The 23,973-nt window shown below is 43.5% G+C and overlaps 3 protein-coding genes across 4 annotated transcripts; 2 read left to right on the top strand and 1 right to left on the bottom strand.

Moving 5' to 3' along the window:
- The first annotated feature begins 5,431 nt into the window (after positions 1-5,431).
- Positions 5,432-16,017, top strand: LOC110499911 (differentially expressed in FDCP 6). Its single transcript, XM_021576972.2, has 13 exons — positions 5,432-5,607; positions 5,694-5,881; positions 7,105-7,245; positions 7,611-7,799; positions 8,421-8,651; positions 8,805-8,951; positions 13,132-13,240; positions 13,429-13,640; positions 13,736-13,843; positions 13,987-14,153; positions 14,418-14,619; positions 14,910-15,000; positions 15,129-16,017. The coding sequence occupies exons 2-13, from the start codon at positions 5,771-5,773 to the stop codon at positions 15,326-15,328; spliced, it is 1,908 nt and encodes a 635-aa protein (XP_021432647.2). The 5' UTR covers positions 5,432-5,607; positions 5,694-5,770; the 3' UTR covers positions 15,329-16,017.
- Positions 16,018-16,750: 733 nt separating this feature from the next.
- mcat (malonyl CoA:ACP acyltransferase (mitochondrial)) lies at positions 16,751-18,970 on the top strand. Its single transcript, XM_021576973.1, has 5 exons — positions 16,751-17,247; positions 17,485-17,572; positions 17,670-17,887; positions 18,107-18,244; positions 18,542-18,970. Exons 1-5 carry the CDS (start codon positions 16,759-16,761, stop codon positions 18,812-18,814), a joined length of 1,206 nt encoding a protein of 401 aa, XP_021432648.1. The 5' UTR covers positions 16,751-16,758; the 3' UTR covers positions 18,815-18,970.
- Positions 18,971-20,231: 1,261 nt separating this feature from the next.
- bik (BCL2 interacting killer) lies at positions 20,232-23,947 on the bottom strand. 2 transcript variants are annotated; one of them, XM_036957187.1, is made up of 6 exons: positions 23,824-23,947; positions 23,702-23,730; positions 21,596-21,698; positions 21,097-21,255; positions 20,845-20,959; positions 20,232-20,704 (listed from the first exon to the last, which is right to left on the bottom strand). In XM_036957187.1, the coding sequence occupies exons 3-6, from the start codon at positions 21,688-21,690 to the stop codon at positions 20,597-20,599; spliced, it is 477 nt and encodes a 158-aa protein (XP_036813082.1). In that variant the 5' UTR covers positions 21,691-21,698; positions 23,702-23,730; positions 23,824-23,947; the 3' UTR covers positions 20,232-20,596. The 2 variants fall into 2 exon arrangements, with proteins under 2 accessions (XP_036813082.1, XP_036813083.1); XM_036957188.1 differs by lacking the exon at positions 23,824-23,947 and having other exon boundaries at positions 23,702-23,816.
- Positions 23,948-23,973: the final 26 nt, after the last annotated feature.

The raw sequence follows: 23,973 nt of genomic DNA, 5'->3' as shown, positions 1-23,973 counted from the left end.
GGGTTTTATAGGCTACTTCAGGGGGTCCATAGCCCGTGACAGAAAATTAGTGTGTAACCCTTATTGCTGATTAGAGGTAGAAGTGATAATCCACTTAACCCGTTCTTCAATCTGGCAGATAATGTGGTCCAAAAGGATTACTTCATGAGAAATATTTAACATACTATGAATAGCCAGTGTCTCTACCATGGAACTGCGGCTCAATTTCTTTCTTTCTCTCTCTCTCTCACACACACACACACACACACACACACACACACACACACACACACACACACACACACACACACACACAGTACTCACATACTGGAGAGACTTGGGTCACTCTGTTTTCATTAATATATAATCTGGGTCTAGTGTTGAACATCCAAAACGTTTTCAGAAATAAAGCTCAGGCACCAAGGAGATAAGATAGCATTTGTGTATTACATAAATTGCATAGTTTATTTACAAAAAAGTACATTTATAAAAAAGCACACTGCAATTTGACATACCAGGTATTCAGCAGAAATGGACTTGAAAAATAAAAATACATTTGGTGCCCATCAATATTACAAACTTACAGTATCATATTTATGCTCATATAAACTCAGCAAAAAAAGAAACTGCCCTTTTTCAGGACCCTGTCTTTCAAAGATAATTAATACAAATCCAAATAACTTCACAGATCTTAAATGTAAAGGGTTTAAACACTGTTTCCCATGATTGTTCAATGAATCATAAACAATTAATGAACATGCACCTGTGGAACGGTCGTTAAGACAATAACAGTGTCATGACGTAGGTTTATGACAGTCATAAATACCTCTTCCCCCTGTTTCCTCTCTCTACCCTACTGATGTGGCATTTGAAAACCCCTTGGTTAACATAGAGATTATGGGAACATCAGGAGGTGGGGGGGAAATTAACTATATTCTGGTAATCCGACCAATTGAACATATGCGGTGGTACTTAATGAATATGATGTCAGTTCGGTTGTTATTTGAAACATTCTCATCAATGATAAGATGACATAAACTCTACAGTGGAAAGTCTGCACATTGTAGTTATCGGATTCACATGGAATTTTTGTTCAATTTAAATGTTTGAATATCAAATTATTGGTGAAGAGATTAAATGTAATTTTAGCTTCCAAATGAGAGATTTGAGTTTTCATAAGGTTAGGGCTCTGCTCAATCAGTGGCCCGCCCCTGTGAAGGGACATGGGTTATAAAACGTTTCAAACACGCCCTCCTCTCCCTTCCTATATAAAGCCTTGATGAAAATGCGAATGGTATGAACTTTGAACTCTCATTCACTACAGTAGTGATACCTCCTAGCCGTTGAGTTAGCAACAGCAGCTGCAAACGCGGGCTAGGAAAGAACAGACAGAGTATTCTGTCTACCACACAACGACGTTACTACAACGTATCCAATTGACCACCAGAGACATTCTTCAAAGGACTCGGTTTGGCAACACGGCCTTCCATCTACCACCAACCTACCGAAGCGCACCTCAGAGTAAATATTTATTGCATTTTCCTTTTCCAAATGGGAGGTAATTTAGAATGCATAAAATATTGTATTTACAATAGCACAGCTTCTCCTTTTTGTTCCTCAGTCTTCCCTCTCTTTCACTCAAACCCAGCCCCTTTTCTTTGTGTAACCAGCTGTCATATCTGTTCCACCCGCTAGGGACGTTTTCCTTTATGACATAATTTGTAATCAAGGTATAATTAATTCTGTGTATATGTAATTCTGTGTGATTAGTTAGGTATTTAGTAAATAAATAATTAAACCCAATTTTGTATTGCTGACTCAACACTTTAGCCAGGGTTCGTGAAGATGACCAAGAATTTACAACTTTCAGATGAGACTGAATTAAGGTGACGATTTATATTGACTGCTATTGATGTAAAATATTACTAGGTCTTTAATAAGAGTTTATTCGGAAGATAACAGCTCTATAAATATTATTTTGTGGTGCCCCGACTCTAGTTAATTACATTTACATGATTAGCTCAATCAGGTAATATTAATTACGGAGAAAATATTTTATAGAATAGCATGTCATATCACTTAATCCGGCATAGCCAAAGACATGACAGTAGGCAATTAAGATCACAGTTATGAAAACTTAGGGCACTATAGAGGCCTTTCTACTGACTCTGAAAAACACCAAAATGAAGATGCCCAGGGTCCTTGCTCATCTGCGTGAACGTGCCTTAGGCATGCTGCAAGGAGCCATGAGGACTGTAGATGTGGCCAGGGCAATAAATTGCAATGTCCGCACTGTGAGACACCTAAGACAGTGCTACAGGGAGACAGGACAGACAGCTGATCGTCCTCGCAGTGGCAGACCACGTGTAACAACACCTGCACAGGAACGGTACATCCGAACATAACAGCTGCAGGACAGGTATAGGATGGCAACAACAACTGCCCAAGTTACACCAGGAACGCACAATCCCTCCAACAGTGGTCAGACTGTTCACAATAGGCTGAGAGAAGCTGGACTGAGGGCTTGTAGGCCTATTGTAAGGCAGGTCCTCACCAGACATCATCGGCAACAACGTTGCATATGGGCACAAACCCACCATCGCTGGACCAAACTGGACTGGCAAAAAGTTCTCTTCACTGACGAGTCACGGTTTTGTCTCACCAGACAAAACCGTGATGGTCGGATTCGCGTTTATCGTCAAAGGAATGAGCGTTACACCGAGGCCTGTACTCTGGAGAGGGATCGATTTGGAGGTGGAGGGCCCGTCATGGTCTGGGGCGGGGTGTCACAGCATCTTCGGACTAAGCTTGTTGTCATTGCAGGCAATCTCAATGCTGTGCGTTACAGGGAATATATCCTCCTCCCTCATGTGGTACCCTTCCTGCAGGCTCATCCTGACATGACCCTCCAGCATGACAATACCACCAGCCATACTGCTTGTTCTGTGCGTGATTTCCTGCAAGACAGGAATGTCAGTTTTCTGCCATGGCCAGCAAAGAGCCCGGATCTCAATCCCAACAAGCACGTCTGGGACCTGTTGGGTCAGAGGGTGAGGGCTAGGGCCATTTCCCCCAGAAATGTTCGGGAACTTGCAGGTGCCTTGGTGGAAGAGTGGGGTAACATCTCACAGCAAGAACTGGCCAATCTGGTGCAGTCCATGAGGAGGAGATGCACTGCAGTACTTAATGCAGCTGGTGGCCACACCTGATACTGACTGTGACTTTTGATTTTGACCCCCCTTCTTTTGTTGCTGAGTTTATATTATGTTAACTAATTGCAAAGAAAAGTTTTGGAATTGGCCTAATCAAGACCAAATTAAATCTGTGTGACGTGATACCCTTTGGATTTATCATTTTAGAATGTCAGTGTACTAGCTAGTACACAGTGCAGGTTTTAATCATGACCAGAGGGACCACCTAAATGCCAAATGATCCTAGGTAGATTTAAAACAGCATAATTCTGCAAACTCATCCATGTTGAGGGAGCGTGCCCTCCTTGACTCAACACAGAGAATTCCGAGGTGACTTAACCTGTCATCAACCATTGTTGTCCTAAGGTGGGTTTTAATCAGTTTTAAAGCTGAGAACCTTCTCTCGCAAGAAGCACTGCTGACTGGAGTAACAACAGAAATCTTACAAAGTCGAAATAGCTCATGGAAGACCTCTTTACAAGGTTCTAGAAACACAACAAAGTCAAGGAGAGTAGACGGTCTGTCCCGACCACTTTTTTCTCTCCTATTTGAGTAACGTTAACAGATTGATAATAACAATTGTTTGTTTTGAGTTCAAGTACGAAAATCTAACTGAGTTAGTGGATTTGAAATTGCTGAATGTTAACTTGCTGAACACAGACAGCTGTAGCCAACTAGTTATCCCACATTAGCTAAACATTCGTATACTGTAACTTACGACACTGCACTGTATATGTGTGAATTACTAGCACAGATGTAAACATAATGTTAGGCTAAATTGGGAACCGATCTTTCTTATCTGATTAACTGAGGTCTAATGTTAATTTACACAGCGACTCAACTTTTGTAAAAGTTGTTCAGGAAACCTAAACCCGATGCTAAACCTTAAAATTTACTTCAAATATGATGCTTTCGCCAATCACGAAAATAGCTCATGGAGCCGTTGAACATCAAAATAAATGCTTCTTTCAACAAGAGGTGAAATGAGATGTCAATCAGCATCAAACTGCCAGTAGCGAATGCCATTTTGGGGTGACACCCGGGTTGGCCAATCAGATGTCAAGGGTGTCCAGTGCCACCCCGGACACCCCTCTGTCTGCTCCACTGTCCACAGCTATTTATTTTATTTTTTTAAGAATAAAAAGAAGAAGCTAATGATCCTCATCCTCCCTGGTGAAATATTTCGAATGGTTTTATTTAGACAGGAATTTTGGCGGAAGCTCAATTTACTTTAGGGGAATCCAGCATCCTAACAGTGACTGTGCACCCGCTAACCTTCCTTTCCATTTCGCAAGATATCTGTATATAATGACGAGACGCTCCTGTGGGAGCGGGAAGGCAGACGATTATTTTATGTCTGCATATTATGCCCATAAAAACGCATTGTCTTACTCTGGACAGATTTTGGCGAGAGTGAGCCCTCTGCTATGTTTGCGGAGAAAGCATTCGAGTGAGTGAAATGTAGCCCATGTATCTGACGAAGGCTGGACATAATTAGTATGACATGTCATTCTCTTTTGGTCCAGACAGCATCAGATACATGGTCTACACATACTGAGACAGCGGGGCGCTTTTTCGCTCGCGCGGATGCTTTACCTGAGATCGATGCGTCTTTCTGTCCGCGTGCGTCGCGGTCAAATGAACTATTCATATTTAAATATTTTATTTGGACTGGCAAGGTGTACGGTAGAGCGGGCCCGCTCATAATTTCCGGTCTACAGTCACCCGCTTACTTTTAAGGAAACAACTTCTGAGTTTGTGGACGTGTGAGAGTGTGACTCAAACCCAGAGTGGCTGCTTGAGGGATGTAAGCCGGGTGGGTGAAAACGCCGACTGCGTCTTTCCTTTTCCCAACGCAGTTAAGCCAAAACCACGCCCAGTTATTCTGAATAACAGGTGTTCTACAAAGCCTTGAGCGCTGTCGAAGTCCGGAAGTGAATATCACAAAGCGCGAAATTTCAGTCACTGATAACATTTACCCTTGTATTTCAAGATGGAAAAATATAATAACTTGGGGGATGGACCAAACTAGTCATTAACATCCCTTAACGCTCAAAGACAGATTCAATGGCTGTAGCATGGCTTGTTCGACTAAATGATTAGCTAATACATATTTGAGAAATGATGAATTGTAAGCATGTGATTTTACCTGATAATAGACTACTGATGATAATATAACTTCAAACAACACTAGCTTGCCAGTGGGAGCGTAGTAGAACGCCTCTCTGAATAACGGGGCGTGGTTTTGTCTTAACTGCGTTGGGAAAAAGACGCATATTGCGTTTGTTTATCAATGACATCAACCAAGAGCTGGGGTTAAATTACCTCCACCCACTTGAAAGAGAGAGGTCGATAATTTACAAGGATGCCAGAGTTTTCCAAAGTCTTTCGAAGTTTTAACTTTGAGTGACCTAAAACATAATTATAGGTTTATAAGGTAGGTAGTATTTAACTTTGGTTACATAATTGTTCCTCTCTTCTCCACCCCTTTTCTTAACGTGTCCTGTTCGCCTTCTCGTTAAGTGCTTCCACTTCAGTTTTCAATACTGATATCACTGTGCTGTGCACAACTCCGCTCGCTTCGGAATGTAGACGCAAATATGTCTGTCTCCACAATGGAACTACAATCCGAACTGCTCAAGTCCATCTGGTACGCGTTCACATCGCTGGACATGGAGAAATGCGGCAAAGTATCGAAGTCCCAGCTGAAGGTTAGATTTGAAGTGTAATATTTCCAAGTGCTGAGCTTTATAATCAGGAAATGGGTGTTGAATTGCTTCTGTGCCTCTGGCGCCAGCATGTTAATCATAGCCTACAGTTCACATAATAATATACACATAATCGTTTGTTTAGATAACCTTATAAACAAACATTTTGAGGTTTGAAGATCTGATCAAGATAGCCTAAAAAGTACATTGTTAGCCTCTTACAAGTTATTATATTAGCCTATAATACATTATTCAGCTTGAATCTAGGGATGTATACTATTTATAAAGTTAACAGTCCACCAGTAAAAATAATCATTTGCATGGATCATGCAGGAATACTGCTCAGTATGAGAAACATGCAGATGAAAACATTCTCACTCACAACAATTTGGATACATTGGTGACTTTAACACATGGATACACCCTCATGAGTGGGGTGTATCAAACGCTCTTTCAGTGAGTAATCACAACAGCGGCAGCCTACACACAGAAATGGGAGCATTAAAGTCAGCCGATAGTCACCTATGCCCTCTTTTCAAAGTCCAGGACTGGCCCTCTCCCTTTACTGCAGTCAACTTGTACACATGACAACATATCAGAGTTTACTGTACAACAGAAACAGATGTGTGTTCAGTCATCTTCCCCTTCACTCAGTCTCTGGCCTGTCGAGTTCAAACAAGTTGTGTTCTCCCTTTGGTGAGAATCCCAGGAAATAGCAGGAAGGTGTCCAGACATGCTCACACCGAGGGGGCTGTGTGTATCAGTCAGTCAGTCAGAGGCCTGCAATGTTGTTTACACTGCTTGCTTTGGTTTTTATCATTGACCGCTTTGTTTTTTCATGTGATTTGAGATGATTAGAAGTTGTGAACTCATTCAGTAACCACTTACATAGTGTATACAAATATAGGAATCGCAGATGTAATATTGACAGTAACATTATACATTTTTAAGGGTCATTTTGGGAGATTCTCAGTTGGCCAAAAGACCATCCTCTCCTCGAATCCTCCGCCCTCTATCCTTGGTGACCCGGAAACCACTAAGTTCTAGAGTGGTCGAGGATCACTTAGTTGTGTCAATTAGTTTAAAACAGAGGAGTGTCCTCGCTTTTTCAAAAGGAGGATAGGACAACTGAGGACAGAGGAGTTGAGCGAACCAATTGAGAATCTCCCTTTGACACAGGCATTTTCTTCATTTCTCTCTTGTGTGTGTGCGCGTGCATGTCGCAGGTTCTCTCCCACAACCTGTACACGGTGTTGAACATCCCTCACGACCCCGTAGCACTGGAGGAACACTTCCAAGACGATGACGATGGACCGGTGTCAAAACATGGCTACATGCCCTACCTCAACAAATACATACTGGCCAAGGTAAACTACCTCAACAAATACATACTGGCCAAGGTAAACTACCTCAACAAATACATACTGGCCAAGGTAAACTACCTAGGTAACCATCCCATCATACTCAATTGAGGATTTTCACATTGATGAGTGAATTCCAGTCCATTCAGGAGATGAATTGCACCTGATCTTGATCTTAGTTCACCCAAAATTACATATTAGTTTCTTTAACCTGTGAGCAAAACCGAAGCATGCATTGCTGTCTTACCTTGTCCATAGACTGCTTACAGAGTATTGAAACCAATATGTCATTTGGGTGAACTATCCGTTTAACATCTGAAACTCTTTACCAGTACTAATGAACAAATTAACCCCTGGTGTGCTGCACCCAGGTCAAAGAGGGTGCATACGACAAGGAGACGTTTGACGATCTGTGCTGGATGATGACCATGAAGAAAAACTACAGACCTACCAGTGGCCAGGGGGGGCTGCTGTGCTCCCTGAGAGACTGCTTCAAACTTTTCTGTCTCTTCAACCTGCTGTCGGAGGACCACTACCCGCTCATCATGATTCCACAGGAGGTGAGGGGGGTGGGGGCAGGGAGAGACTGACCTCCATTGGCACATTTAAATATAAAGCCAGATAGTATCTTTCAGAGAGAAAAGAGATGTACAGGTAGGGAGGAAATAGTTCATCTGAAAAAGAGGGAGAGAGCGGTGGGAAAGGAGGAGAGCTGAAGAGGGAGGGAGAATAGAGGGTTAATAGACACATACAGTACTGTATATAAAGAGTAAGAGAATAGTCGTAGTTATGCAGTCCAGTGGTCACTTTGACTACACTGTGTGCTTTGACGCCTGCAGTATACAAACGGTATGTTTATCGATGAGCCCCTTGCTCAGTGGAGGCTGATGCACCATCCTCCAGTGCATTGCTAAAATATCTCTACTCTAGGTCCTTACTTCCTGTTCTCCTCCCCCTAAGCAGGAAGTCAGAGTAGAATAAACCAATATGAGGGAGGTTTGGTTTCCTGTTGATAACATCTGCAGGCTTTATGAAGATGTGTTGCAACTTGCTGACCACAGCATTATCCCTTTACTAGATCACTTTCTGAATATGGGTCCCAGCAAATTCACCCATAGAAGGATAAAGATATTTTCTGACTTGTAACGCACACACACACACACACACACACACACACGCAGGTGGAGTACCTGATGAAGAAAATCTCCACTGCGATGAACCAGGAGTGGGACGGCAAGCCCCTGGAGGACCTGCTATCCCAGGATGCCTCTGTCCAGGAGGAGGGCATGTCGGTGTGGGTGTTCCTGGATCACATGGGTGCCGGGAGGCTGCTGAGGGTCAGCAATGCGGGTGCCTTCAGTCTGGCTCTGGACCAGGTCTTCTTTGAGATGTACCACAACGTCCTCAAGAGGGTGAGTTGGTGGGACTGTATGGCTGTGGGGCTGTGTGTGTGGGCTGTTTTTATGTGTGTGTATATGTGTGTTTGCGCTGAATGAAATTCACATTACAGGGACAATGATCGATCCCTCTCTCTCGGTCTCTTTGTCTGTCTCTCTCTCTCGCAGGGTTACATGTGGAAAAAGGGACATGTGCGCAGGAACTGGATGGAGCGTTGGTTTGTACTCAGGCCATCCTTCATGGCCTACTACGCCAGTGAGGACCTGAAAGACAAGAAGGGAGAGATTCCATTGGACCAGTATTGTGTTGTGGAGGTAATCTTGTTTATCTTTCAATCGACAAAACCGGTAGAAAAAATCTTGGCTAGGGTAATTCAATTTGTTTGTTAATGGCTGAGTGAATCGCTACTGTGTACCTGAGACTGAGAAGTACACTATATATACAAAAGTATGTGGACATAAAAGTCAATCGAGCACACAGCCATGCAATTTCCATAGAACAAACATATTGGCAGTGGAATGGCCTTACTGAAGTGCTCAGTGACATTCAACTTGGCACAAGTCAGTTTGTCATATTTTTGCCCTGCTAGAGCTACCCCGGTCAACTGTAAGTGCTGTTATTGTGAAGTGGAAACGTCTAGGAGCAACAACGGCCCAGCGGGAAAAAGTTCACAGAACGGGACCGCCAGCTGCAAAAAATCCGCTGTCCTCAGTTGCAACACTCACTACCGAGTTCTAAACTGCCTCTGGAAGCAACGTCAGCACAAGAACTGTTTGTCTGGTAGCTTCATGAAATGGGTTTCCATGCCCGGGCAGCCGCACACAAGCCTAAGATCACCATGCTCAATGTCAAGCGTCTGCTGGAGTGGTGTAAAGCTCGCTGCAATTGGACTATGGAGCAGTGGAAACGTGTTCTCTGGAGTGATTAATTATACTTCACCATCTGCCAGTCCGACAGACATATGGGTTTGGCAGATGCTAGGAGAGCGCTACCTACCCAAATGCATAGTGCCAACTGTAAAGTTTGGTGGAGGAGGAATAATGGTCTGGGGCTGTTTTTCATGGTTTGGCCAAGGCCCTTTAGTTCCAGTGAAGGGAAATCTTATCGCTACAGTATACAATGACATTCTAGACGATTCTGTGCTTCAAAATTTGTGGCAAGAGTTTGGGGAAGGCCCTTTTCATGTTTCAGCATGACAATGCCGCCGTACACAAAGCCAGGTCCATACAGAAATGGTTTGTCAAAATCAATGTGGAAGAACTTAACTGGCCTATACAGAGCCCTGATTCCAACCCCATTGAACCCCTTTGTGATTAATTGGGATGCAGACTCCGAGACTTCGATTAAAAACTGTTGAAGCCTTTTTGTCCTAGACTTGGCACTCTGGTACCGCTTGCCATGTGGTAATAGAGAGAACAGTCTATGACTGGGGTCTTTGACAATTTTTAGGGCCTTCCACTGACACCACCTGGTGTAGAGGTCCTGGATGGCAGGCAGCTTAGCCCCAGTGATCTACTGGGCCGTACGCACTACCCTCTGTAGTGCCTTGCGGTCAGAGGCCGAGCAATTGCCGTACCAGGCAGTGATGCAACCAGTCATGCTCTCGATGTTGCAGCTGTAGAACCTTTTTGAGGATCTCAGGACCCATGCCAAATCTTTTTAGTTTCCTGATGGGGAATAGGCTTTGCCGTGCCCTCTTCACGACTGTCTTGGTGTGTTTGGACCATTCTAGTTTGTTGTTGATGTGGACACCAAGGAACTTGAAGCTCTCAACCTGCTCCACTACAGCCCTGCCGATGAGAATGGGGGTGTGCTCGGTCCTCCTTTTCCTGTAGTCAATGTGCAAATATGTAGGTCCTCAAAGTTAATATTATAAGACCTGGAGACCAACATAACCAAGTTTTTTTTTATTAGCATTTAGCACTAGTTTAAGATCAGTAAGCAATTTTTGAATGGAGTCAAAACCATGCTGAAGGTTATGAATGGCCTGCTGTTAAGAGGGGGAACAGGAGTAAATAACTGTATCATCCGCATAGAGATGAATGTTACAGGTTTTAACAGAGAGACCAATATTATGTATAGAAATAGTGAAGAGAACAGGGCCAAAAATCGACCCCTGCGGCAAACCTTTCATAATATTGAGGAAGCTAGATTTGATTACGTCAGTACAAGTTGTGTCCTCACCATTTAGATGGTTATTGAACCAACTGCAAGATGCCTGATCTAACATATTTCACACAACCTTTGTACAAGTAAGAAATGGTCAGCAGTATCAAATACTTTTGACGGGTCAAATAAGGCTGCACAATGATTCTTATGGTGTAAACAATATAGCACATCATCTAGACAAGTGTAGCTGCTAAAAACAGCGCTATGTCTGTTAATCTGTCTGCATATTTCAAGACCTGGCATATGGGGGTGTAGTTAGATACCCAAAGGGCTGGATGATTCTCTTGTTATCGCTCATCCTTGAAAAAAGGTATACCATACTGAACAAAAATATCCACCTGACCGGTGTGGCATATCAAGAAGGGGATTAAACAGTATGATTATTACACAGGTGTACCTTGTGCTGAGGACAATAAAAGGCCACTCTAAAATGTGCAGTTTTGTCACACCGCACAATGCCACAGATGTCTCAAGTTAAGGGAGCATGCAATTGGCATGCTGACTGCAGGAAAGTCCACTAGAGCTGTTGCCAGATAATGTAATGTTTATTTCTCTACCATAAGCTGCCTCCAACGTTTTAGAGATTTTGGCAATGCGTCCAACCGGCCTCACAACCGCAGACCACATGTAACCACGCCAGCCCAGGACCTCCACATCCAGGGACCTTGACCTGCGGGATCGTCTGAGACCAGCCACCCAGACACTTGATGAAACTGTGGGATTGCACAACTGAAGAATTTCTGCACAAACTATCAGAAACGGTCTCTGGGATGCTCATCTGTGTGCTCGTCATCCTTACCAGGGTCTTGACCTGACTGTAGTTCAGCGTTCTAGGCACTGAAGTTGGTTACAAGGCCAGCATCCCGGAGTCTCTCCTTCACTGTTGAAGTTGAGACTGGTGTTTTGCGGGTACTGTTTATTGAAGTTGCCAGTTGCAGACTTGTGAGGCATCTGTTTCTCAAACTAGACACTCTACTGTACTTGTCTCCTTGCTCAGTTGTGCACCGGGGCCTCCCACTCCTCTTTCTATTCTGATTAGGACTATAAATTCTAACTAGCATAAATTGGGCATTATCACCAAGGGCCACATTTAGGACTAGACATTCAAATGTCTTAGGGACAGAGGTAGTGAGAGATACAGAAACATTTAAGTTGTCCTTTGTAAATATGGCGACATCTCCACCTCTGTCAGATCCAAAACATTATAACCAGCTAGAGATGCATCAGTATCCGGCACAGTCCTATTTAGCCAAGTTTCCCTCAACCCCTCCCATCTATCTCTGAACACCATCCAGTTTTGATTCCTATTAGCCATATATTTTTCAACTGTGCTATGTTTCACAAAAGTTCTGAACCTTTCTATTCTCATAGTTTCTACAGATCGTAAATTAAAGACATTTTTTTTGCTAAAATTATTATATTAATTCATTGTCTATGACTTTTCAAATCACCCAGCAGTGCTATTTGCAGAGTTAGCTCCAAGTAAATGTTGCAATTCTTCAGCCATTCCTGAACCGGTGACCAAAAACAAGCCACATATGGACAGTACCAAAACAAATGATCTAATGATTGTCTTTTCGCAGCAATATCTGCAGCGCTGGGATGGTTTTATCCCCTATATATATGTGTGTGTGTGTGTGTACATGTTATTTATTTATTTATATATATATATAATTGGTTGCAAGAATTTTGTATAATAATTTAAATGGAACAATTTTACGTTTTGAATCCGGCGTTGTTTTGTGTATCACTTCATAAACCATGTGCCATGGAATTGGTTTATTGAAAATCTCTTCCCATCTATATGGCACAGCTGTCCATTTTTGCTCCTTAAATGAAACTGGTATACTTTTTTTATTTATCATAATTTTCTTTAACCACTTTTGGTCTTTAATGCAGGGCTGACCAAGTTCTTTACTCTTTCCCTCTTCCATTTTTGCAGTTTCAGATATTACCAGAATGTCCACATTGGTTTGAGAGGTCAGAGTTCAAGATCAAACTTCTGGCATTTACATGAATCAGTCCAACACCACAGCTGCAGGATTTCATATCAGACTCTAATATCGGCACATATGCTCAGTTGGTAACCCCTTATTTGAAAATACCATAGGGTTAGCTTGAATTGGTATAGATACAAACTTGTCTAGAAATGTACCACCGGGCCTATATTTTGAACTAGGATGTGGATTACAACAAGAGTCAATGAGGGTTACTTATTGCGAGCCTGATGCAAATACTGATCATTTATGGTTTGCGATTAGCTGAGTCTTGATAAGTCAATGTCACCCTGGTAGTCAACCACCAGATGTCCATTCTTTGTCTTAGGCTATTCCAGACAGGGATGGGAAGCGTTGTCTCTTTTGTGTGAAGACCACCAGCAAGACCTATGAGATGAGTGCCGCTGACCAGAGACAGAGGGTGGAATGGACCCAAGGTGAGGGGATGTGAACAAGTGTAACGCCCTGCCTGAGACACAAGCCTAATTGTTGTCCCCGGACCAAGAGGATATCCTGTTAACCTAATGGTTTAAACATTTGGGAGACCCCTCGGTTGAAAAGCATTAGGGAAGGAACATCACTTTTTTTTTATTCTCCTGTGTGTGTCTGTCCTCTCTCTCCCCAGCCTTGCAGACTGCCGTCCGTCTCCAGGGTGAGCGCAAGTCCTCCCTCCACCAGGAACTAAAGCTGAAGAGGCAGGTCCAGCGCGAGCAGAGTCAACGGGAGCGCAGCCTGAGCGCCAGCAGCAGCCGCGGCAACCAATCAGAAGAGCATACCATTCAAGACCTGGAGAAGGAAAAGGAACGGCAAGGACAGGAGATAGAGAGTATTATTCAGGTGAGCAGGAGGGAGAGAGAGTGCGACATTAAAGAGGAGAGATAGGAAAGCGGGGGTAATGCATACAGTACCTAACATGTATTTGTATCCCACAGCACCAGCGAGAGGTGGAGGCACGGCGCAGGGAGGAGGAGGAGAAAGAGAGGGAGCAACAGAAGGAGGTCCAGAGAGAGTTGGAGAGACAGCTAGACGAGGCAGAGAAGGTAAGATAATGTACTGAAGAATGAGGTTAATTAGTGCACCTGTGTAGGTTCCCCAGATAAATGATTAGTGTGTGTGAGAGAGAATGCAGCCGGTGTACATGTATACGTACGTGCCTGATTGCCTGCCTGCGTGTGTTCCCCAGTTGCGGGAGAGCATGCAGGCTGAGATGGCAGAGAAGGAAAAGGAGGCCGAGCAGCAGAGGAAGAGGATCCAGGAGCTGGAGCTGACCCAGCAGAAACTGGAGGCTGCTCTCAACACAGAGATACAGGCCCACATGGAGGAGGAGAGAGTCAGGCTGGAGCTAGAAGGGTAACACGCCTACACAAACTTATCTCAACACGGAGATACAGGCCCACATGGAAGAGAGAGTCAGGCACACACACGCTATTTTACACACACACAGACACACACACATGGCTGCAAGACTAAAGACACAGATCAGATCACCAAACGTCCCTGTCTATTGCAGTATAATTGTCTTCTGTGTCCTTATATCCCTCATCCTCTCCTATCTATCCTTGTCTCCATTTCTACTGTCTCTCTACCGTTGTCCTCCTTCCTCTCCTTTCCCAGGGTACTGCAGGCAGAGGAGGAGAAGAGCAGGCAGTGTCTGCTCCTCCAGGAGCAGCAGGAGGCACCCCGCCACTTCAGCCCCAGGGAGGAGGCCCCAAACAGAGTGAAGGAAGAGCGGCCAGCCCCCTCTGCCCTCCACTACGCCTCCCAGGAGCTCCAGAGCCTCCGAGAGACCCGAGAGAGGAGTCACCAACACCTGGAGGTGAGGGAGATGAGAGGTAGAGGAGAAGAGGTGGCAGGAGGTGAGGGGAGAGCAGGATAAGGCTATTGTTCAGGATCTTTTTAGGTGGGAATCTTGCTCCTGTGGACTTTAGGCAGACATAATTTCCACAGTGAAAAAGCTTTATATAATTATTTGCAGGTGGAATTGTTGCATAAGGGCACCTATAAGTCAATAACAGCTAGTAAATGATAGATGGTAAAACAAAGTGTAACTGACATCAGCTTTAACTGTGTTCTCATGTCCTTGTTTCCTTCTCTCTGGGTCTGTAGGAAGTTCAGGAGAAGCTTCGTAAAGCCAGCATCCATGTCCGACACTGGAACGTTCAGCTCAACCGCCTAATGAAACCCATCGCACCTGGGGGTAATGCTCTGCCATGTCTCTCTCTCTCTCTGTTGTAATAAATAAAAAAAATACTACAATAAGAAATCAGAGTTGATGGACCGTCAATAAAATATACTAAATATGGTATGCCATATCTTTTGCTACAGACAAGTTATCATCGTTGCCAGTGAAAATCACCTGCTCGAAACAGGAGGGGGCGTTAGCCAGCAGTGAGTTTATCGCTAAACTCCAACCAAGAGCCAATCAAGAAACTCAGCAAATACTTGAGAGCCGATCGGCTACAGAAGAGAAAGGACTACAGGAACAGGTGGAGGCTTTCACCCTGTCAGAGCCTGGGGGATCGTGATGTGTCATGGGTAAATTGTGACTGACTGACTGATCTACAAATAATATTGTAGTTTATTTATGACGCAAGGATCTTTGCAGATCAGTCATTCGGCAGTCGTCTGCACTGTTGGCTGCAATGTCGAACATTCCCAGTTGTTTTAGGCGGTCAACAGTCTGGCTGAGTTCCTGCCCGACTAGATGTACAGGTGTTGCATTGCATCAATCAATGGTTGCGTGCCACTTCGTCGACTGTGTAGTCGGGCATCAGATTTCTACATCAATTGAGGTGCTTAGCTGATGTGTTAAATACCAATCCAGGCTTTGAAGATCTGGAATGTAGTCGGGGAGGAACCTGACCTTTACCAATGGTAGTGCTGACTAGGAGATGAGTAGGATCTGTAAAAAATAAATTGAAGGGAATTTGTCTTCCTTTAGAAAGTGCTTTGATCGAGGAGATACTACCTGTGCAATAAGAATGCAAATTTTTGTTTCTTCCTTCACAAAAAATCTTCCGTTCTGTACGAACATGTCCCATGATGAGGACTATGATTCTTGGCAGGTGGACCCAGTAGCCTATACACTACTTCAAGAACTGAGAAACACCTCATTAACCAACTGACTGTTCAGATTTCCATCTTGCTAGGGGACAACAGTCATTGTAAATGATACAATACAGAGAATAAACGACAGGTTTGAATTTCTGTACAAAAGAAGTGTGCGTACTAGTATGTAGTGTGTGAACGTGATTGCTCTCTTCTCCATTTGATACAAGGCAGTCTAACAAACCCATGTATGCCATTTTTTGTCAGGAAAGGAAAAGTGTCATGTCAGGAAGAATCGGGACAGGCAAATATGTTCAGTCCCCTTTTGAAATAGGCCTAATATTCAGCACAGCACATTTAATAATTGTTTTTCTCTTTTATTCTTGAAATGCAATCTATTTGAAGTAACGTCTTAAATCTGTGGCTCACATATGCCTAATATATTGACATATATTTCAAATGCATATGTAATATGTACTAGTATTTCAAATATATCCAAATACATGTCTTAATAATGTCCATATGTCACATAGTATTATACAGTATATCGAGGTTGATGTTTTTTCGAAGTTGAACTTGAACAGAAGTTGAACATGTTTGTGTAGGTAAGTAGGCCTACCAAGCAATGAAAAAATATTCAAACAATCACGTGCAATATTTCTAACTAAAGATTGCTATTTCAATGTGAGTATTTTTGGCGTGTTGTGATATCTTGTGAATCTGCAACGCGCCCAAACACTGACCGTCGTTCTACGTCATTTGAAAGCGACTTTTCTTTCCGAAACAATATGGCTGCGCCCTGCGTCGATTGATAGTCTCAGGGAGTGTATAATATGAGTACCGTAAACTTATAACTTACGAACCGCTTCAGGGGACACCAAATTTAGGGATTGCATGTGGCAATATTATGCACATTAAGGTTGTCCTGCGAAAAGGTGTATCAGTCAACATGAGAGGCGCTACTCTCCTCAAAATGAGGACATCTTCAATAACGGAGCTTAGGTCATTTCCCTTCTTGTGCAGGAAAGTGTCAAACAACCCCCATCAGTATGGCTCACAGAACGGGACACAAACATCACCCGAGACCAAAGACCAACTCATTGAGAATGAGCCCACGGAGGAAGAGCAACGGAGACCCAAAAGGAAACCGAGCGAGAGTTCTGTGCTGCTCTTCCCCGGGCAGGGGAGTCAGTTCGTGGGTATGGGTCGCGGGCTTCTGAAATACAGAAACGTCAAGGACATGTTTGCCGTCGCGCAGAAGATACTGGGCTACGACTTGCTGTCTATGTGCCTAGATGGACCAGAGGAGGAATTGATGAAGACAGTCCACTGTCAGCCCGCAGTGTTTGTCACTTCACTGGCAGCTGTGGAGAGGCTGAACCACGAAAACCCAGCGGTAAGCCACATAGTAGTTGCCATGTCTGTAGCCGCTTATGCGCCGATGCTGTGTGAGTTGCATCTTATTTAAATAGTTACAAGTGTGCATTTAATGGCAAAGTATACATTAAATATGTTTAACTATACAGCCTAAGACACCCTGATGTTTTATACTAATTATATTATTTTATTTCTCCACAAACAAAACTCATCGCACATCTTGTCATCCATCATATGCGACCTCATCCATCTCAAGGCCATTGAGAATTGTGTGGCTGCTGCAGGATTTAGTGTGGGAGAGTTTGCAGCCCTGGTGTTTTCTGGTGCCATGGATTTCACAGAAGGTGAGCCTCAACAGTCTATCCAATGCTGTGCTACACTTAATTATGAACAGACGGTAAACAATTCTAAGTCGCCATAGTTTTCTCTTTCATCCTACAGCCCTGTATGCGGTGAAGGTGCGGGCAGAGGCCATGCAGACCGCGTCAGAGCTGATCCCTAGCGGCATGCTGTCGGTAATGGGACGGCCCCAGGCTAAGTACAAACATGCCTGTTTGCAAGCCAGGGAGCACTGCCTTAGCCTGGGCATCAAGGAGCCCGTCTGCAGCGTGGCCAACTACCTTTTCCCCGACGGGAGAGTCATCGCTGGCCACAAAGAGGTAGTGGATGGATGGGGAGTCATTATTCTTTGAAGTTGGGTCACTCTCTTGGGCCACAACATCCTGGATTTACGTACCTCACATGTATTTGAGATCAGAGTCAAGCAGGCAATAGGCCTACTTCTCAGATATACCTAAATGGGTTAGGGGAAGGGGCTAGGGGTGGAATTGACATTGGGAATGAGTCACAGACACTTCCTCCTGTCCTCCCTCCCTCAGGCACTGGACTTCCTACAACAGAACTCGAGGAAACTTCACTTCCTGCGTGCGCGGCCGCTCCCGGTGAGTGGGGCTTTCCACACGGCGCTGATGGAGTCTGCCACCGAGCCCCTCAGAGATGTCCTCAGACAGGTGGAGGTACGGAACTTCATCAATCAGTCAATAATATATTTTCAATTTCCAGTTGGTCAATGTACTGTGCAGCCAGGACGTTACAGTACACAGCATACGTCAAGTATAGAATATCTCCAGTCGTGTTGGTTGAAGTATGGTGGAGTTTACAAGATTTGATTCCTAACATGGGCCACAGACAGATTGTTAATTGTATAAGTCTGTTTAAAAACATTTACAGTTTCCCAAAATAAATGCCAAAATAAATGTAAAGGCGTGGAAAAATCCTTTACCAAACCCGTCTCTCTGCCCATCCCAACTTAGGTACGTCGGCCCGAGATCAACGTGTACTCAAACGTGGACGCCAAGCGCTACATGCATGAGGGCCACGTGCGCAGGCAGCTGGCCAAGCAGCTGGTGTCACCAGTTAAGTGGGAGCAGACCCTCCACGAGGTGTTTGAGAGGACCCAGGGTCAGAGCTTCCCCCACACCTACGAGGTGGGCCCCGGGAAGCAGCTGGGGGCCACGCTGCAGAAGTGCAACATGAAAGCCTACAAGAGCTACACACACGTGGACGTCACCACCCACGATGACTGAGAGGATTATGGTCTGAGGAGTAAGACGGGACTCATGGATTTGTGGAGAGACTCGTATCAATACAGTACAGTCTACATACTGTACAGTATACACCCATTGACAATCACCCATGTCTTGTCTTTGGCATCATTAAAGTGAAGACTTTTATCAAATAAATTCTCTGTAATTATTATTATGTGATTAAACTAATCATGTAAATGTAATTAACTAGGAAGTAACCAAGGAAAATCTTCAGATTACAAAATTAGAATTTTCCTAATAACTTTTCCGATATTTTAATATCTGATCAATTAGTCTTCTAATTAATGAATCATTCTTTACCTCACGTTAGTCTCATTCCAAAAGTCGTAAATCGTTGGTTATCTGCACGATCCCAGCCTTTACTATAAATCATCCATACATCAATTGGCTTAATAATTTATTTACTAACTAAATAATCACAGAAATGCATAAAACAAACAGTAGATAGAGGATGTGGGCTAAACCCGGTATGATGGCTTGGTAAACAAGAGGAAGTGGGTGTGGCTGAGAAGGCCGGGAAAGAGAAAAGACACTACACAGTTGATAATTATAATAATTGAAATGCTAATCCTTTGCACATGAACGCTCACTCATTCAGGAATAATTGCAATCAGTATATATATTTACGCTCAGTGTGTCGTCATGATCTCTGTTGGAATCGTCCGTCTCAAACCTTAGCCCTCTAAGGTAATCGTGGTACGCTTGGTCTGAAGTGGGCTTCTCTAGGTGGAGGTTTTATTCGGAACAGCAGAAAAGGCTGTCCTATAATGCCAGATCACTGTCTGTGCTCATGGGGCGGGCCAGTGACTTAGATAACTTTAAAAGGAATTGGATTCTCTTTCATTAAACAGTTTAAAATCACATTACATGATTTCACAAATTGTTTAATCTTTACTCATTCATTTTAAACAATCATTAGATGCAAATCTCATAACAGAGACTCTTGTATAAGCAAGGTTATGGTCATGTGGCTGTATTGTCTCTCAATGAGATCACAAACTAACAAAATGGACTGGTCGTAGCTGTATTCTCCACAAAACATGGATATTGTTTAGTTCTCAAGTTCTGTGAGGTAGAAGAAGTTCCTTTGTTCTACTGTGACCTTTTCTCTCTATACTGCATGAGGGAGAGAGTCCTCCAGGAATTTACAATCTGAGATAACAGAGCCTGGGTGTAGGGGGAAGAGAGAGGTGGTGAGAGAGAGTTGGTGCTTGCTATATCCGAAGAGGGCCACGTCATGACACCCAAAATGAGTAAATCATTACTAAAGACCGACACACATACATTACCTACAGTATACTTCCTTCAATGTGACAGAAATGACTCTGTCCATATGAACTCATTCAAGTGACCTTGCACCAATAAATAAATACCTGGTATTTATGAGTCAAGTCAGTTTGGTTTTTCTCAAGTTTAATTTTTTCCTCAAGTCATTAAAAAATATTTTTCCAACTTCCATTTAATGGTGTTATAAGCTACATAAGATAGTTGTGGCAATTAAATGTCTAACCAGTAACAGGCCCAATCCTCATAAATACTGCAGACCAGCAACAGTCTTTAAAACATGCATTAGTTGATAAGAGTATAAAAACCGTGATCCAGCACAATCAATTCAATAACACACTGTATTTATTTATTTCTTAAATTAAAGTCTATAGTAAAAATTGCTTAAAAATCTCACTCAATTAGGAAATTGTCTAACACAGAACATTGTAGCCAGAAGTCCAGCTCAAGGACCCCTCAGTGCAATGGTTAGCCTTTCTACTCCTTCCACAATGCAGTGCAAATGGTTGCCGTGGCCACCAGTGCCACAGTGGCAAGCGTCGCTTTGGCCCAACCAGGGTAGTTAGGAGGTTCAATACTGGAAACCTGTGTAAGGGCAAGGGACAACACATGAGTAGTAGTAAGAGACTTATCCCCAATCCCAAATCTACCCATGGCCCCTACCCCCAATGCACATGAGGAAAAGTATATACTGTAGGTATAGGAAGTGTGCTAGTGGCTCTTACCCAGGCTACCCAAGCCTCTGCTCTCTGTGTAGCCTGCCTGTGGACAGAGGAGGACAACCAGGCTTTGGCCACGCCGGGCAAATTCTTCACTCCCCAAAGCTGTCCTTGTATCCCCCTGATAATGAGTTACATGAGATCTTTGTTAACCATATTATCTTCATTATTTGAGTGTTAAATATTTCTTATGTGCAAAATAAGCACTGATTTACTAGTTGTTTGGCACAATGCATCCTGGTCTTTGAGCCCTCTCACCTGTAGATGCTTCTAGTCAGGGCATGGGCAGGACTTGTCACATGGAGAGTTTGTGGCACAGGCCACTGATTAGGGAGTCTCTCTGCCCATTCACGGTCCAGTCTGTCACCCATCTCTGCCAGCTGACGACCCGTAGCCCGGGCAGCCCTGGCATGGATCCTAAAGGAGGGATGTACAGAAATGATGTTCACAAAACATTAGAAACGCGTTCTTTATTCCTTGAGGTAATCAGTGATTGGGTAGCAACAAAGTGTCCAGTTTCAACCATTTTGCTTTCACCCATCATCTCAAATTAGTGACTACTTCAATGGAGGAAAAAACGAGGGTTCGAATACCTCCTTTGAATGTCTATATGACATAAGAGATAACATCAGCTAAATGTGTATGTGACCAATAAAATTGGATTTGACAGAGTTTGAGTGAAATGCAACAATTTCTTATCTCGTATCGTCTGTGTAAACTGATCAAGAGGTCAGGACTGGGGTGACGTAGCTTCTACCTGAGATTCACATCAGACAGGGTGACGTTGTCCACCTCACTAGGTCCAGCCCTGAGGGAAATGGCACGGCGTCGCTCTCTTCTGTGCTCCACCATTTTGTTTTCTGATAAAGAAAATAGTTTGCCACACACATGTTATGAATTTCAGGGTGTCACACATAAATCATGTGGAAGCCATGTCAGGACAACAGTTTTGTGTGTGCTAACAGGTGAGTCAGTGCACCTAGCTGTGTGTGTGTGACTATGGTCATAATAAATGTAACGCCCATAATTATCTACCTGTGTAAATATTGAGTCATGTGATCAGAAGTGTGTTGCCGGGGAGATTATTCAGGTCAGTGGACACAAACTTTCCTCATCCTGAAAATATGTCATCTTCAGGATTCACTGCACAGGATGGGCTCAATGAGGTTTCAAGATACAGTGTGTGTGTGTGTGATACAGAAAATAAACACACGTATGTGTGTGTGTGACCTACATTAATGCATGTCATGTCAGTTTTTACTAGGCATCTCGATGTGAAACACAAGAGTTTAGTGTTGAACACACCCCTGGCTCTGCTCACCTGTCCCTAAGCTGTTCTGTCCCTCTGCCTACCTGTCCCGACGCTGTTCTGTCCCTCTGCTCACCTGTCCCTAAGCTGTTCTGTCCCTCTGCTCACCTGTCCCTAAGCTGTTCTGTCCCTCTGCACACCTGTCCCTCTGCTCACCTGTCCCTAAGCTGTTCTGTCCCTCTGCTCGCCTGTCCCTAAGCTGTTCTGTCCCTCTGCTCGCCTGTCCCTAAGCTGTTCTGTCCCTCTGCTCACCTGTCCCTAAGCTGTTCTGTCCCTCTGCTCGCCTGTCCCTAAGCTGTTCTGTCCCTCTGCTCACCTGTCCCGACGCTGTTCTGTCCCTCTGCTCACCTGTCCCTAAGCTGTTCTGTCCCTCTGCTCACCTGTCCCTCTGCTCACCTGTCCCTAAGCTGTTCTGTCCCTCTGCTCGCCTGTCCCTAAGCTGTTCTGTCCCTCTGCTCACCTGTCCCTAAGCTGTTCTGTCCCTCTGCTCACCTGTCCCTAAGCTGTTCTGTCCCTCTGCTCACCTGTCCCTAAGCTGTTCTGTCCCTTTGCTCACCTGTCCCTAAGCTGTTCTGTCCCTCTGGTCACGTGCTGTTGGAGAGGTAGTCACAATGCAAATGGTGAATTTACATTACTCAAATCAACCAAACGGCTACCATCGCAAAACAATTGCTTCCTTGTTTTGTCATCTTAAAATATACATTTGATTTTGTAAAGTTACATAATGTCTTTACAAATGTAATGTCTCAAGCCAATCCAATGAAAGGATGGATTTGTCATTAGTCTTGAGTTTATGGAGTTTGAGTTTGTTTTATTTTTTACAGGGACAGTACACATTTATCAACGTTTCAGTAAAAGTTTCGGTTTTAGCCAGCCGGCTAATTTTCAACCGCAGTCCCTGGGCAGGTTATTAAAAACAATTACAATATAGACAATCATTGAACAGTGAGCACACGCAGAGCAACATAGGACAAGCAAGACATAGCATACAGACAGAGCAACATAGAACAAAAAGCAGCAAGACAAAATTCATAAAAGCAACAAAGTGTTTCCATACCTCACAAGCTACAGACAACAGACAACATGGAAAGCGGCAAAATAATTACCAAATAAAAATATATACAATATAAAATATAGGTAATAAAGATGCTATGAATTATTTAACTATTTAATGAATAATAGTACTAAGGCTAATAACATAATATATGCCTTAGCTCTACAGCATGATCAAATCATAACAATTGGGGTAAAATATTATTTGTGGATAGTAATGTTTGATAGGGGTTTGTCAAGACAAGGTGATGTCATCCTCTTCACCAAACAAACCGAAGGTCGATTTGAAGTTCACACAAAGCAAGAAACACAGTATAATTTTCCCCATTTGAATGTAAAATATTTAAACAATGATAATGATCCCATCATTATTCATATTTTGTCATCGAGTTTCACATCTATGGAAGAGCAGTACTGCAGTCAATATCTGTTGACACAATGTTCCTTGTCTGACGACAAAGGAACAGGTGCATTGTAGAATAACAAAAATGTAAAACTTACCTATTTTGTAGATTAAAGTAGACGCCGCCCTGTAACGCAAATGATATGGGCATTATAGAACAATATCCTAAATATAAAAATATTTTGAACATTTCACAGTTGTTTATAATGTTCCTACTTACAGCAGCGTCCTTTAATCTTGTTGTTTTCAGGTAACTGCCACAATTATCATTTCAACAGCCACGCCTATGGCAGTTACACCAGGAAGATCCTTGAGGAGTGTTTCTCTCAACAACCACTAGAGGGCATCATGAAGCGCAAAATGTCTCTGC

The sequence above is a fragment of the Oncorhynchus mykiss genome, chromosome 21, assembly GCF_013265735.2.
Source record: "Oncorhynchus mykiss isolate Arlee chromosome 21, USDA_OmykA_1.1, whole genome shotgun sequence".
NCBI classification, from domain to species: domain Eukaryota; kingdom Metazoa; phylum Chordata; class Actinopteri; order Salmoniformes; family Salmonidae; genus Oncorhynchus; species Oncorhynchus mykiss.
This window is presented reverse-complemented; position numbering and strand designations above follow the sequence as displayed.

Bases quoted from the DNA above. Each gene is read 5' to 3' on its own strand.
- LOC110499911 (XM_021576972.2), top strand. From the start codon at position 5,771: ATGTCTGTCTCCACAATGGAACTACAATCCGAACTGCTCAAGTCCATC. The intron at 13,241-13,428 runs GTGAGGGGATGT...CTCTCTCCCCAG, and splicing joins GAGGGTGGAATGGACCCAAG to CCTTGCAGACTGCCGTCCGT. The intron at 14,154-14,417 runs GTAACACGCCTA...CTCCTTTCCCAG, and splicing joins GTCAGGCTGGAGCTAGAAGG to GGTACTGCAGGCAGAGGAGG.
- mcat (XM_021576973.1), top strand. From the start codon at position 16,759: ATGCACATTAAGGTTGTCCTGCGAAAAGGTGTATCAGTCAACATGAGA. The intron at 17,248-17,484 runs GTAAGCCACATA...ATCCATCTCAAG, and splicing joins TGAACCACGAAAACCCAGCG to GCCATTGAGAATTGTGTGGC. The intron at 17,573-17,669 runs GTGAGCCTCAAC...TTCATCCTACAG, and splicing joins TGCCATGGATTTCACAGAAG to CCCTGTATGCGGTGAAGGTG.
- bik (XM_036957187.1), bottom strand. From the start codon at position 21,690: ATGGTGGAGCACAGAAGAGAGCGACGCCGTGCCATTTCCCTCAGGGCT. The intron at 20,960-21,096 runs GTGAGAGGGCTC...ACTCATTATCAG, and splicing joins CTGACTAGAAGCATCTACAG to GGGGATACAAGGACAGCTTT. The intron at 20,705-20,844 runs GTAAGAGCCACT...GCCCTTACACAG, and splicing joins CAGAGGCTTGGGTAGCCTGG to GTTTCCAGTATTGAACCTCC.